Below are 16,196 nucleotides of genomic sequence, written 5' to 3'. Positions count from 1 at the left end.
AATTGCAAAAGAAAAACACCACTGAGCACGAACGAGCGACTTCAGCTTGCTTTTCAGCGGAATTTTGGCTATGGTCAAGATAAGACACGAAAGAATTTACATTGCGGATTTTTTAAGTGTTTTATCTGTGGCAGCCAACATAAACATGTGTAATCGCGGGAAGACCATCTTGAAAATCATGCCACAAAACACATTGAACTGATCATTTTATTGGCCAAAAATCAATCACTCAATCAATAAATAAATAAATACACATTTTAATTTTTCTTGAATTGTATTTGCTAAACGTGACAAAACCACCCCGGTCCTAGGTTGTTTACAGTGCAACCCAATACTGACAAAGGAAGGAGGTAGTGTCTTAATAAATTGTGGTGTGGCGTTCGTGGGCAATGAAACACGAAAACTTAGCGGCTTTATCAAACCACCGCAAGAAAGATTTGTGAACTGGCATTTACATCGTTAGCTCTTCGTCAGAGCCGAATAGGCTACAGTTGAGAAGCGCAAAATACCCGCCGGCTTAATTCAAAGATATTTTTGCGCGGTTTACTGAATATGCGGGAAAAGCAGATCTTAACAAGTGTTATTGAAACCCAAAAAGAAAATTGGGGTTAACCGCGCATTTTTCAAACACAATTAATCAACAATATTGGTAAAAAGCTTTAAAATACAAAGCAATGTATGGCGTTAATATTCCAAATTGAAGTTTAATTATCTCTGAAAAATGCATGGCTACCCCCAATTTTCTTTTTGGATACCAAGATCACTTGGTAAGTTCTGCGCATAGTTTTGAACCACGCAAAAGTATCCCTGTTTAATAGCACTAGCAATAGGAAATCCGAGTATCTCGAGATGCGCAGAACGTATGCGCAATAACAATAGTAGGCACCGTCCTTTAAAAGTACTGAGTGTAAAGCTACTTATCATAATGAAGGGCGTTCCACTCTAGTCCGCACGTTACGGTAGTGTTCGACACTTACTTTCTTACTAATTTGCCCTTTGGGCAACCAGTTTTGTTTTTTGGTTGCTAATGGCTTTTTTTCGGTTGCCCACCTTCTAAAGACCTGTTGCCCATTAAAACTCAAATGAGGCTTGTAAAAATGTCAATTTTGTGTAAAATATGTGTAAATTGGGTTTGACAGACCAACGCGACTCCTTCTGTGTGTCCATGGTGTTCTAGTAGCCTTCACAGTTTTGCTTCGACAAGCATATCTTTAAGCGATTTTCCTTTTCTATTAGAGATCAAGGGAGATTCCTTATTCCTTAAATATCTCTGATATTCAGCTGGTTTTGAATTAAATGCCATTTGTCCCGAATAGTATGCTCTTTAAGCCTTTCAAAGCTGGTTGAAATTGCGTGACAAAAGGTAAAATTTTCTTGTGCGCTTGTTCGATAATCGAAGCTTATTTGGTCGTGCGAAAACTGAGTGTAACAAGCATTCTCTTCGCGCGGAGAAAGATCGCGGATACGACTATGTTCCTCCTTCCAATCTGTTTTGATGTTTGTACCATTATATTTTTAACAGAAAAATAAACAACGGCAAAGAGATGTAACGTTGTTTATTTTTTCATCGTGTTTGCGGTGACTACGTCAGTCAAATCACTATTTACTTTCTTCGTTGCAAATCAAATCGTTCCGCAAAATATCAGTCGAACAACAAAAATTCTGATTGCCCGATCGGGCAAACCTTACTTTCCCACGGATATATTTCGCTTGCCCCGGGCAATCGGGCAAGCTTTCGTGTCGAACACTGCGTTGCGTCATCAACTAATTGGCGCATAATTAGTTAATAGCTCTATTAAAAACAAAGCGTTTTATGCTGGAAGACCATTCTACTGAGCGAAAATTATATATATTACAGATATATACAAATGCTATTTGTCCAATACAACCACAATGGGATTAAACAATATCTTAACAGAGAGTAATTGAGTTACATGCGCCTACTGCAGAAGGAATCGAATTAAATTTCCGGCACCTAGTTGGAAACAGCCGCCACTTTGCTGGTTTGGCAAGGTGGAGCAGAAATTCTAGAGTAACCTTTACATGTATGGATAACGAAACGCTTGTTAATGACAAACAGTTTGTATGCCTGCGGCTTACATTTCAGTGTTTTCTAGTCTGGATGACTATTGCTCGCTTGTAGTCTTCGAGGGCTGCCGCCTTCTTGCCTTGTTTGCCAAGCACATCTGCTCGACGCTTGTAAACAAGAGCATCTCCAGGCTTGAGACTCAAGGCTACAGAAAACAAACAAACAAACAATAAACTAATAGATCAAGGAGAACAAATAAGAAACCCTGCCAAACTCGACCAGCTTCGTATCCTGGTAGATGTAGACTTGGGGAGGGGTGGTTCAGTGAATTCGGAGAAACTTGGAACAAAGAACCCTTTGAAACCAATGATCATTAATGATATTTAATGGGCTAGGTATTGGAGTGGGTAGAGCCAGCAGGATTAAATGACTGAATTCCTCAGTGGGGGGCGGAAACGTACAGCACTGGCAAAAACGATTACTAATGGCGTAATGGGTAAGCGACAGACGACGATACAACTGAACAGGGAGGTTGGAAAATGCTTTTCCTCCAAGTGCATATGGGAAAATTAAATTCAACGTTTACCTCGAGTGTAATCCTCTTCAGATTCTTTGTATTTTCTCAGTGACGCGTAAAGGTTTCCACGGTTGAAATACACGTGGGCTGCGTACGGATTCAGTTCAACTTCAAAGAAAACACACAAAGGAAGAAATCTATGAGGCGAGCTCGTCTTTAAGTGGTTACGGATAAAAAAGAGCGCACCTAAAAACGCACATGCAAAAAGAAAAATCTGGAAATGTGGCCCGGGTTCCCACTTGATGTTGTGACCGGTCCGCAACAGAGGAAGTGTAAATTTAACCTGTAAGGGCTCTGTAATGATCCGTTTTCCGGTCATGCAAAGGACGTTTCCTTTTACCAGTGAACATTTACACTTCCGCTGTTGCGGCGTTTCACCTTGACCCGCACGTTTGTGCTTGAAAAAACTTTTATTTGAAACTTTGGCAACCAGACCAAACCGGCTAGGGCAAGGCTATTGCTTTAACACCATTTAATAGGCGATTTTTCCCTTAAACGCACGCTGTGCTAAGTTTACTTCCCTAGAATCTTGGACTGGACTTGACAACTATTGGATTTTGAACTCCGGTTATCGGACATGACCTTCAAACATCAGGACTGACTTTGTTTATAAACCATTTTGTAAACCCTGGGATTGACTACTAAAACGAATTGTAGAAACCTTTCAGAAAAATAAATAAGTGATCGATAGACCACGTATAAAAAAGACCGTTTGTTTCCTTACCCTCTGCTTTGCTTCCAAAGCGATTGCCGAACGCACTTTAAAGTGCCACTACGACGAAAATTTTTGGTTTTCCTTTCGAATTTTTTCAACGTCAATTAAGTCAATATGTTCAAAATAATACAATGCATTTAAATTTGGAACGATAGAAGCGAGATAAATCGGGAAATAGCCAGCCAAAAACCGCTACTCGTCCATTACTCGGACGGCATTGGAGAAGCCTGCGATATTTTGTAAGCGATCTTCACGCAAGACTTGGCTCGTGACGTCATACGCGCATCGCTTCGTGGGCGTTTGACAAAGCGAACAAGGCGATCTCTCACATCTCATAGACGGCATGGGAAATTAGCCGCGTATATTTTGAGCGTTGCGCATATGACGTCAGACCCCAGGCGATCCAGCTGGACCCAACCCTTTCCTTGCTCACGGTCATTTGCCGTTCGAGTAATGGCGGACAGCGAAAACCGAAAAACTACGTTACAACAATCATACTTTCCGTGGGAATTTTGAGATAAAAATTGGCATGATACCTATTTAGTACGTCTACTTTCAAAATCTAGAGAAAAAAGGACATGCAAAATTTTCATCGTAGTAGCACTTTAATAATCTGAGATTACTACTACTACTACTACTACTACTAGTCTTAAATCTATATATTTGTCCTTCTTGTGTTAAGTTATCATTGTCATTGTTCCTGAGTTGCATATCGTTCTCTCTATGAAGATCCATTCTTTATCCTTCTTATCCAATACAATGATATCCGGTCTACTTGAGCCATTCATTGGACATTTTTTCCAATTTCCAGGGTATGTTCCACAAGATCTTTGCTTGGTTGTTCTCTTGGCTTGGTTGTGGATAAGATTGCTTCAGTGTACCACGGGGTAGAATACTCAGATTCTTCACATCCGCATGTTTCCAGTAAAGCATGGTAAACGGGGCGCATCATTCTGTCGTGTCGTGCTTTATACAATGACTGTGCTATGTGAGAAAAGCCACAAAGTACGTGTCAACACTGTCTCCTCATCTTTAGAATAGAGTCGGCTGGACAATTCGTCGGCTTGTTCGTGTAACATTTGTGATCTGCAGGTCTTTGTGTTAAGGAGTTGCTGTCTAATGCTTGTATCTGCTAACATGACTATATTCGGAATGTTCTCCCACTGCCTAAAGATGTCGTATGAGTGGACTGATACTTCTGGATCCAGCCAGTGTTGAGTTACTTCATACTTGCTTTATGGATGATGTGTTTTATTTTCCTGGGTTCTTTAACGTTCACTATTGTTACGTTGTCAGTGTCTTCCAAGACAGTTGCGTCATCCTTAAAGTGGCAATTAAGTTCTTGTTCGAGGATGACCGAAGGTCTTCAGTCGAAACGTCTTTAGGATGATCAAGTTTTTGGTGAACGTCGTTTGACTTTGAGATAAGTCAGTATCCAACATTTTTTATAGTAATTATGCAAATTCCTGACTGCAAATTTCAGCATATTTCTTGTTCTTCTGCATACCTTTTGGAACCTGTAAAATACTGACCGCAAGTTTCTCTTTTCTTTAATTATTTGACTAGTTTAATGTGTGGATCGTCACTTTTGTTTATGTAATGAGCTAAATTAAGCTTGGTATTCTTGTACAGTGACTCTACTTCAATTAACTCTTTTCCTCCTTTTCTTGTTGTTGTTGTTGTTATTATTATTATTATTATTATTATTATTATTATTATTATTATTATTTCTTGTTCTTCTGCATACCTTTTGGAATCTGTAAAATACTGACCGCAAGTTTCTCTTTTCTTTAATTATTTGACTAGTTTAATGTGTGGATCGTCACTTTTGTTTATGTAATGAGCTAAATTAAGCTTGGTATTCTTGTACAGTGACTCTACTTCAATTAACTCTTTTCCTCCTTTTCTTGTTATTTATTATATTATTATTATTATTATTATTATTATTATTATTATTATTATTATTATTATTATGCAGGCGTGAATGAGAATTGAACCCATAACCTATTGGGCACTTCCAAAATACCATAATACTCTTTGTTTGCCCTCCAAAAATTTGCATAGGCATTGTTTTTAATTTCTCTTGGGACTATTGCAAGTCCAAAGAAACGATGCTACGCGACATTGATGCAGTGCTTTACAAACCGGACAAACGTGGGCCGTCACTTACAGCACGTGAGTCACGTTCTTACCCGCTCGATTGAAATCCTGTACAGCTCCTCTGGTATCCTTTAGCATAACCTAAGCAAAACCGAAAAGGTGTCACAATTTGAGGAATGCGAACTAAAAGAACCTAGATTCTTAGTGATGAGAGCTGTAGCATACTGACACTCCTCCTATTCTTACCTCTTAGGAAGTTGGCGTAGAGGTCATCAACAGCGCCTCCCCGCACCACTGAAATCGTATGTGGGCTGAGTTTCAGTCGATCTCAACCTGACTCGAGGATTTTCCTTCGGGTGCTCTGGTTTTCCTCCCTCATCAAAAATCGACTCGTAGATAATTACACCTGGCTATGGTGCTGTTAGCTCTAGATCTTACATGGACCGTATAGCAACTGCTATAGAAGTACCTTATCTATTATAGGCTTTCAGCCCATCAATAAAAAAGAGCGCGTTGAGCTGCGCCCTTCGTAACTCAGTCCCTGATTGACTGCAGGGCCGATTTCTTTCTTTTTTTTTTCTCATCTTGATAGCATCCCACTTCTTAACGGGGGTAACTCTTACCGATACCTAATCAAATCCTCCCCCCGTCGACCGGCGAGTACCCCATTCCATGAGTGTGCTCAGATTTGACTTGGCAACCAAACGTTGCATCATGATAACGAAATCTGTTTAACTCTCTCAATCAGTATTTCTCTTCAAATCCTGGTTTCAATGGATTGTAAATACAGACATCAATACCATTTTTGTTTCACGCAACATGATCATATGTACCTTGGTTATAGCACGATTGAGTATAGCGGATTCATCATCTGCATACCAGGACAATGCTTTGTTGAAATAACTCAACGCCTTCAAATAGGAAACAAGACAAACACGTTATAAAAGGTTTGGCAAAGAGCAAAATGCAAGATGAAAACCGAAACTTCATTTTGAAATCATCAAATAGGTCACTTTCGAAAATACCTTAATACTCTTTGCTTGTCCCCCAAAATTTTGCATAAGCATTGTCTTTGTTTTCTCTTGTCCCGAGAGAAACTGGAAATTAAACAATGCTTATGCAAAATTTTTTTGGGGGGGGGGAGGGGGGGCAAACAAAGATTATTATGGTATTTTCCGAAGTGGCCAATGAACCAAAAGTGTACCCATAAACGACTCGAACAAAAAAAAACAAGTCAAAAGCACACAGCGTTCACTCCAACGTAAGTGAACCAGGTTGGGCTACCGTGGTTGAACCTGATTGGGCCAACATATTTGAACTTGGCCGTTTTACTTCAACGTAGTTTAACTAGTCATGAGCTTAATTGGGCCTACGTAGTGGAACTTGGTTACCAACGTAGTTGAACCTGGTTGGGCCCACACAGTGTAACATACTAGTTGTCTCAACGAAGTTTAACCTGGATAGCGTCCTGAATACACGCATAGGGAGTTAAGACAAGACCGTCTCCTTCTGAATTTTCATTTTACAGTTTGCTACATTTATCTTTTCTTGCTTAAAAACTGCGTGAAATGATCAAATTTACATTTGTATAGAGTTTGTTAGCACATAATGACGATAATATTCCAATTCTCCAGCTCTCTATACTTGCAGCCCATCCACAGCCGTTCTATTCCTGGATAGATAAGGTACAACAGCACTAACGCGGACATGAAATCTGGAATGGCGTGCAGGAATACGACGTCCACGTTGGCATGGCAGCGTTGCAGATTTGCTAACGTGTCTTTTGCCGGGATGAGTGCCGTATTGTTGTATCTCTTGGCCCGCAGGTACCGCGTGAGGATGGCTAACATTGTGCGAAAATTGTTCCTAAGCTCATCAAATCAGCTACTGTTCCACTCAGTGACAACTGACCTGCTGAAACTGCCGCTGTCTGAAGTACACATTAGCTGCATTGTAGTAAGCCAGTGCATAGGATGGATCTGTCTTAACTGCAGCCTGATAGTCTCGAATGGCATTCACAAAGTCACCCATAAACTGTGTGGACAAGCAAATTACGCAAAGGCAGCATAATCGGTCAACATACGACTTGCTATAAACAAATGTTATAACTTGTAAAACGTCCTTTTTACCAACCTTTAATCCACCGAGTAATACAGCGTAAACAAAAGGGATTGATGCTCAGAAAAAGTTTTGTTTAATTGTGACACCAAAGACGAATTACGGGTTATGTTTTTCATTTCATTTTGTAGTACAACCCGGTGTGGCACACGACACGAATACGTTTTGCAACTGGGATCCCTCTATTTGACTCAAGCTTGTTGTCATAGATGCAATGGCCTCGTAGGCAATTCTATACCATCACGTTTTATATAATAAGGCCAATAATGCACGCATTTTGATTGGTTCTCACTTATGATCTATGTTAAGACAGACGCATAGCTGACGTCATCAGAAAAAAAAACCTTTAATTCTTTATTATACAAAACAAATGGATTCAATGTTTCCGTGTTCATATATCACGTCAAATATGGTAAGAACTGCGGGACACACGCGGCTATCAACTCGTTTGCCACTTCTTTCTTCTTATCACATTTTGACGTCCTCTGTGATCTATTCCTGAACAGACGCGCGCCAACATGGAACATACGCTTACCTGGTGAACGACTCCGCGGTTTGTCAACAGCTCCGCAGTCTTTGAGATCTGCATTGAAAAGAAAAGTAAACAATGAGATCTTAATCTTGATTGGGGTTGATAGGAAACACTTCGTTTGTTACCACACCTTGATAGCGTCATTCATATCAACAAAGGCACCAAACGTGTTCCCCATCTGTAAGTTCACCACCGCACGCCCTTCCAGAGCTGACTGACACCCTGTAATTACAGAAAACGCATCATGAGATCTGCACACTGGATATCAACTTTAATTATAACATCGCATTGTTGCAATGCCGCTGCCTGTCAGAATGATCGGGTTGTGCTATCCCTCGGCATCTGGTTGGCAACTTTCCCCTTATGGATCTCGCCCCCCTTTAAGGGTTTTTTTTCCCCAGGGATATAGCTTCCCTGCCAGGAAAAACAACTAAAAAGCCCAAGGCAAGCGGAGCTGCTTCCGAGTTGGAGGGTAGGTATTAGCGCGCCAAACCAATGAAATTTAGGGTATACATAAATTTGCGCCATAATCTTCAACAACATTCTGACAATAAAAGAGATCTGGAAGTTGTTCTACTTTGAGTTCCAGTCATAAACGTAAAAATTCTCTTGGCTGCATCACAAACAGCCCTTGCACTTTAATCATGCTTTTCAAACTTCATAATTCGCAATATGCAAGCTAACAATCCGTTTGCAAATGCAATGTTTATCGCCACAACTCGATGCAATGATTTTCATGGCGGCTGAGAGTCGCAGTTAAAAAAATCGAAACTGGAACCCAAAAGCGATGTTAGTACCGTTTTACCGTCAATATTCACTGCGAGATTGCGAGGGTTTCGATCTTGATGCAACCGCAACAAAAATTGCATCGAGTTGCGGCGACAAAAATCGCATTTGATAACGGCCTTTTAAAATGCGAAGTGACTGGCATGAGAAAAAAGAAGGCTCGAAAGGGTTTCCTGACCCCGCGGAGAATGGATCCCAAGATACTGACAAGCAATTTCCCCGCTAGAAAAATGTGGGGGAACTGACCGCGAAAATTGGAAATATAGCTTGTTAGGTTTGGGCAAAGTTAATAGAGGGGAATGGTTATGAAACCCGACAGCTTTCTTTGTTGTAGGTTTTTGTTCTCTTTTTTGGCCTTGACCGTGCACAAAACACAATAGTTGTTTACCCCGTACTGAGGAACTAACCAGTAGAGACGTGTTGACTACGTAATTCATGCATAGTGTATGAGGAAAAACAAAAGATTGTGCACGGTCGTGGACTTTCCAACCTAAATCTTGGCATCTTTGTTTGCTCCTTTGAAGTTTGCCGAGCTTCCAAACCAGTCCTCTCTATTAACTATGGTTTGGGTAGCAAGTATTTCGTGGGTCAGCTCGATGAAGTACCTTGATATTTTTAAACAAAGAAAATTCCTTGTTTCGCGTTCTCAAATAATATTGAAGTTAAAAAACTATTGTGTGGAATTCATTATCTTGCAGCTTTTTCTATTGGGTATTAATCTACTGGGTAGTTTTTTTTCCAGTATCACGTATTGGGCTGGAGAATTTCATTGGGTTTAAGAAATTTAAAAACTTAATACTAGGTCAACAAATTGGTTTTTGAGACATTTACAAAAAATGAAATTTCGCGGGTCGTTTAGAAATGCTGCACCGTTGCCTTGGCAACAGTTGATGCCTTGCGGGCACCCATAAGAAGTTCATACAGACGTCAATTTGTTGCCTTTTTGAGCGGATCTGTAAAATCTTATCAATGGCAACCCACTGCTCATCGTGGGTAACCCTTTCGAGTCTCCCTGCCTAACATAACACTGCTTATAGAGTGTGATGACTTTCCGAAATAACCTGAATCGATAGTTATTGCAGAAGAAAACAAGTTCCAAGCAGACTGGAATCTCCCTTCCACCTGAAATGACAAGGAGCAAAAAAACCTGAAAAGGATTTCATTCTTTAATGATGAGTCGATAGCATTTCACTGTACGCGCACGTCTTTCTTTTGTACATCGAGAAAAAAAAACGTCTACTACTTTATCATTAGTCAAGAAGTAGGTTGATCTTTTAGTCACTGGCTTGCAAGGCACAGTTTTCTTCAGCAAGGCTGAACATCTGCTCGTCCTTTTCCCAACCCTCTTTATGGATGCCACAAAACGCTCCATCAAAGACCGTGAGATCCCAATATATGAAAAAAGAGGCTTCCCAAGAGAGTTTTGTCCAGCTTCTTACCTGCAGGTTATATCCTAAATTCACTCGCGCGGACAAACACAGTGGATCTATATGAAGAGCTTTTAAATAATCACGCCTGAAACGAAAGATGAACAGTATCATGTGGTTATTCATATATGTTACCCAGCTTGACTATCATTCAACTGATCTTATCAGAAAAGAGTGCGAGACAAAGCGCTAATTATTGTCTGAGTAACTTCTGTGGGTGGCAGATCAATAGATTCGCCGCCGTCCCAAAGGAGTTACCCAGACCCCACGGGAAGAATTAGCACTTTATTTCCCCGTCCTTTTCCGATAAGGCCAATTACACTCATTCTTATTTTAACTCAACCAAATGTATTTACAATTACCTCAAGGTAGTTGATTTTAAGACAATTATACTATATAAATACGAGTTGATAATATTAACCCTTCGCCTCTCAGGAGTGATCGATACCGCGAACTCTCCTCACAACTTCAATGAAATGTCAGTCAGACAGGTACTGAAAATGAAGATTACCATCAGCTTAAGAGGTGTGATTTTGATTTTGATTTATAACGCACACTCTGATTGGTTAAAACAGCGTGCTTTACGAGAGTACAGATGCACGGATGACGCCACTCGTAGACGTTTTCTTAACATTTCAGCCGAATACGTGATGAAATTAAACAATTCTTCCGTCATTATACAGTGTAAAACAAATAAAGAAGCCTCGCCTGTGATCTGTTTTGGGGATCTTCTTCGCATAAATGTGACTGTAGTTCATCCATACAGCACAACGAATGGTCAAACGCAGCAGCAGTTTGTTTACCACGCCAGACCAGCCACACGCGTTAAGCAGATTGTTTTCCAGTTGTTCAGGTTTCATGAGCGAAAATTTAGCCGGATTTTAACTGAATAATTTGCTTTTCCATCGAGATTTTAGACTTAAAAAATACTTACACTCGTTTATTAGCTTTCTTTGAACTTGCTTTTGATAGTTTGACATTTTGACAGCTTTGTTCGCCCTAAACTAATAAAATGCTTTGAACACATGATTTCTAACAATAATTATGTTGGTCTGTTTTAGCGTGCTTTATTATAGTAAAGATGCATGGCTGACGCCACTCGAAAGATTAGGAAAATGAAGATTTCCGAAAGTTTAGCCAAATTCGAGCGGAAATTAAGAAATTCTTTACTATAAAACAAATAAAGAACCCTCAGCAGTGATCTTCTCTGTTGTAAAGCACTTAGGAAGCGGATAGAGCACTCAAAAAGTGGGGAAAACACTCGACTCTACGTCTGGTGTTTCCCCTACACTTGTTTCGTGCTATATCCGCTTCCTGTGTGCTTTACAACAGAACAGACCACAGGCGAGGCTTCTTTATTTGTTAAATAACACCAAATTCTCATGTTTACCCAACAAAGAAATCCATGATAATAGTTAGGAGAATTAACGTTTCGATTGTGGGAATGAACGGGTTAAGAGTAGAAAACGAACAATAAAGTCCTAGCGTTGCTGTAAACTAAGGCAATTGTCACCTATAAAGCCTACAGGGAACGAGGTTGACCGCGTTTAATACGGTGGCCTGACACCCACGGGTATCCCATAATTCATTGTTGGAGTACTCGAACTAGTAATCCGAAGGTGGTCAGTTCGACTCCTGCAAAGGAACACTCGATCTTTTTTTTTCTGAGTATCCACGGATCATCATCGATAAACTACATCTTTTCATTGATTTACTATACCATCCACAGTCAAAGGATTTTAGTTCTGTAATTAAGCAGGTCAATACCTTGCGAGCAGAATCTCCTTCGATCTTTCTAGGTAAGTTTAGGAAGATCAAAGGAGACTCTGCTCACAGGGTAACAGGTCAATTGTTGACTGATCCAAGTTTAATGGCCCAGGCTCTAGAGCTCATTGGTAGAGCATTCGAAATAGTAATCGGAAGTTTAAGGGTTCGATTCCGATTAAATACAAGTTTTTCTCCAGGATCCCCGAGTTAAAAAACAAATAGATCTACTCAACGTCAGAGGTACCCTAAAATTGAATTTACCAAGAGTTACTACAACCTCCTATGGATTACAATAGTTCAGATATTCCGCTCCTCGAGTAAGGAATACGCTGCCTGATGACATTGGAACTTCTGAATCTCTCATAGCTTTTAAGCGCGCCATTCATAATATTACAGTGTAGATTTTACATTTTATTAATTTTTATTTATTTTTTTGTTATTATACTCGGAGATACTAGCTCTCTCGAGCTGCTCTAAATCCGAGTTTAAATAAAGTTGTATGTATGTTGTGTATGTATGCAATAAAGTTGTATGTATGTTGTGTATGTATGCAATTTACAATTTGTTGCTATAAATCAATGACAGAATGTAAGAACCAAAAGTAAAATAATTACCTAGTCATGACAACTAATCGAGTGGGCGACCCAAAAGAAATAAAATTTAGTAGTACTTAGCTAGAAGTGGTACGTCTACATGAATCAGAAAGATCACTTTTGGAGAGCGGAGGGGTTGGCGCAGTGGTAAGATCTCTGCCTTCCAACCCTAAGGTCCCGGGTTCCATTCCCGGTTCTGCCGAGACTGGAATATTTGGCGACCTTCTTTCCCGCTAAAGTTCACTCAGCTTTCCATCCTTCCGAGGTCGGTGAAATGAGTACCAGCATGCATGGACTGCTTAGAAGCGGCTGCAATTTGCGCCTGTATATGCTTCCAGTCCGCTGGGGGTAAATTGATCATTGTAAAGCGCCCTTGAGACGTTAGTGATAGGGGCGCTATATAAATGCACCACTTTACTTTTACTTTACTTTACGTTTTGCCGAGATTTAGGAAAAGGACTAGTGACCACATGCATACATACCGTCCAAGTACAGTGCCATCGTCATGTCCAAAGTCCATCAGTGCATTTCCACGCCCATTGTATGCTTCTACGAAGAAAGGATCAATTCGGAGAGCGTCATTGTACGAGGACACCGATTCCTGCAAACGTTTTAACCTGTTAAACAATCAATGACAAGAGGGACTGTGTTTTCAGAGGCAATAATAATAAAGTCTAATTTGACAGAAATACGCATTATTGAAGTCATAAACGATATGACGAATGATCTTTCTACTGCATCGTAAACATAAGGAGGCTTGGAAATTTACTTCTCTAGCTCAAATGGTTTTACTAGTTACGCACAGGACTTTTAACATGGAGCATGAGGTGCCACAATATCAGTCACAGGGTTATTTCAATATATATATATATATAATACTTTTTCGGAGTGAACCTGCACGCACTGGTAACCAAATAAGTAATGAATTTATTCATAAGGACAACGCGTGGCCCAGAGGGTAGGGATTTGCATAAAAATAATACTGATTGTTATCTCGCTCTGACCTCTAACGAAATTTGTCTCAGTCATCATTTGAACACACCAAGATTAATAAAAAACATTTAGCACAGTGGTTGAAAAAAGACTTCCCCCCCCCACAGAGCTTGAGCGGTCGGAATTTAACAAATTTTGTTTTTATCATTTCGTTGGTTCCGTGAGCGAACGGAATTTTTTCATACGGCCCGCCCACATGGGGTGGTATCCTTGCGTGATGAGTCGGCGATTACATCACGTGATGAATTGCAGTTTTCTCATGAACTATAGAGTGCTTTCACTCGCGTGATCAGTAACCTTGTTTTTCCACGGAAAGAAAAGAAAACGTTTGGGTGGTAATAGAGTTCAATTCCTGGGGGATTAGTTGAATACACAACATGGCCGCCGATCCATTGTTTAGGAACACCAAAATGGCCGCCGTGATGTCACGTGAAAACACTCTATACGACAATTTCCATGAAACCTCTTTCATTTGCATTACCCATGTTGGCTATGGTACACCCACTCGCTAGAAACTGATCTCTAATCTTGCCGCGATTACAGCCATAGCCTGTTCGGTCCATGTGCAAGCATTTCTTAGGTTTTTATATAAATATGACATCAACAACAACACCATCTTTTGCCAGCCCTTTGGGGAAAAACTGTGCCCTCGGTCTTGAATACCGGCAAGGCCCGCCTCGGGTAACGTTTTTCCTAATACGAAGCTCTTTCTGCGCTTTGTGTCGGCTACGTGTAATTACTTCGAGTTTTGATTGGTTTACCGGATTGTCTCCGTCCTTTTTGATTGGCCAAAGTAAGTTACTTTGGTTTTGGTTTTACGATACTCGATTGAACCTCGCTCTACGATAAACGCAGTGATGTCTTCATGAACACGTCACCTTCAGCCTCCTTTCCATTCACAGGCCAGGTTCAGTACTTACTAAACAGATGGCTTAATCAATGGCTTATTGTGATAAATACCTGTGGTAGCAAAGACCCAACGTGTGACGTATGTGTGGGTTATTCGGCGACACCTTGGCCAACAAAGAAAGAAAACCGTGTTAGTTAAACTAAAGCAACAACCAAACAAACCCTCTGACTTCGAATAATCAAGACTTTATAAACAAACCTCCGATGCAGCAAGGAAGTCTTGCAATGCATTGTCGATGTCGTCTATTTCAAAGTACAGCAGCCCTCGATTTTGTAGCACCTGACAACATGGCAAGGCAACAAGATGTGAACAGGATTAAGCGAAAATATTAGGCTGTATCCAGCAAAGACGAGTACAAGCTCAGTTTCAGTCAGTTATCCATGTTAATGCTAGTCTTTTTACCTGGCGTAGTCCAAAGGTCATTTCTATACTTTGGTGCGTAATATCGACAGTCACAGCCTGAAGAAATTCCACACTGGACATCGTATATGCCTAAAAGCGTGCGGCAAATCTCACCTTGAGGTTAGGTTCCTCGTCAAGTAACATGACAGTTCCATAATCCATTAGCGCCTATAAAAAATACCAGATAAAAGCTATTTTCAGGAGAAGAAATAAAAAGCACGACAGATGGCAAGGACGATACTTGATTAATGAAGACAAAGACAGACCAATAAAGGAAGGAAGGAAGGAGAAAACCACGTCAAAGAAAGAATTGGCCAGACATTTTCTAGGCAATCACGTAGCGCAATATTTGGGGAAAAATAAGTCGTTTCTTTGAAAACTAATCTGAATAAGAAAACTTTAAATAGAGCTTGTGGCATTAGGAAGTTAAATTAGCGAAAACGTCAACGTCAACTTCAAAGTATTACTTTACACCACTATAAGTCTTTCTTCCAACTCGTTCACGCTGAACAATATGGGCGAAGTATCCACTCCCTCACAGAAAAGGAACGATTCACTGTTGTGTGTTTGAGCTGTCGCAGAGTACGGCAACGAAATGTGCTATGATGTGTACTATACATACCTCATTTAACCAACATTATAAGCAATCAAATATTTTCGCTTGCATGCTTCTGGTCTAAACGCGTCACGTGACCGAATATTCTAAAACTGGGGAATATCCGATGTAAATATTCCCCAATTTCCTAAATCTTTTGCTATAGACCATATTCGTATTCTCAGTATAGGACTGGAACTAGCTTGCAATGGAGGCTATGCGGGGGAATATATTAAAAAGTATTTGCATTTGATGGGAGAACGATTCGCTTTTGTGACGGAAGAAGAAGTAAACCTGATGGTCGATAAAGCGGTACCAGAAAACACCAAAAAATCAACTTCATACGCTGTAAACGTTTTTGACGGTAACTTGAAGCGGTTCGTAAACGTTTCGTCTAATTTAGCTCTGGTCTTGCGAAAAATAATTAAAGGGTAATAAACACAGTAGCCTCCATATGACTTTAAAAGAATGCTCAAATATTTGTCCTTGGACGTCATCTGTTCCTCGAAGTTCACGGTTTTCCTCCTGCTTCGCTCTCGAAAAACTGTTCGCTTCTCGGAACAGATAACGTCCGCGGACAAATATCAGAGCATATTTTCGCGCCAAATGGAGGCTATTGTTTATTTATTATCATTGTTTTATGGCGTTGTCA

General features: G+C 40.3%; 1 protein-coding gene across 1 annotated transcript in view; it reads right to left on the bottom strand.

The window, feature by feature from the left end:
* Positions 1-1,596: 1,596 nt before the first annotated feature.
* LOC138013527 (tetratricopeptide repeat protein 6-like) overlaps positions 1,597-16,196 on the bottom strand; it is a 21,707-nt gene continuing 7,107 nt past the window's right edge. The window contains exons 8-20 of the mRNA XM_068860624.1: positions 15,064-15,117; positions 14,746-14,826; positions 14,598-14,650; positions 13,127-13,261; positions 10,297-10,372; positions 9,919-9,979; positions 8,202-8,293; positions 8,075-8,122; positions 7,333-7,455; positions 6,255-6,332; positions 5,514-5,562; positions 2,616-2,714; positions 1,597-2,234 (exon numbers count right to left, since the gene is read on the bottom strand). Coding sequence (XP_068716725.1) covers positions 2,104-2,234; positions 2,616-2,714; positions 5,514-5,562; positions 6,255-6,332; positions 7,333-7,455; positions 8,075-8,122; positions 8,202-8,293; positions 9,919-9,979; positions 10,297-10,372; positions 13,127-13,261; positions 14,598-14,650; positions 14,746-14,826; positions 15,064-15,117 — 1,080 coding nt within the window. The 3' untranslated portion in view covers positions 1,597-2,103. The remainder of the gene's footprint in view (positions 2,235-2,615; positions 2,715-5,513; positions 5,563-6,254; positions 6,333-7,332; positions 7,456-8,074; positions 8,123-8,201; positions 8,294-9,918; positions 9,980-10,296; positions 10,373-13,126; positions 13,262-14,597; positions 14,651-14,745; positions 14,827-15,063; positions 15,118-16,196) is intronic.

This window comes from Montipora capricornis, chromosome 8 (assembly GCF_036669925.1).
Source record: "Montipora capricornis isolate CH-2021 chromosome 8, ASM3666992v2, whole genome shotgun sequence".
Classification (NCBI taxonomy): domain Eukaryota; kingdom Metazoa; phylum Cnidaria; class Anthozoa; order Scleractinia; family Acroporidae; genus Montipora; species Montipora capricornis.
This window is presented reverse-complemented; position numbering and strand designations above follow the sequence as displayed.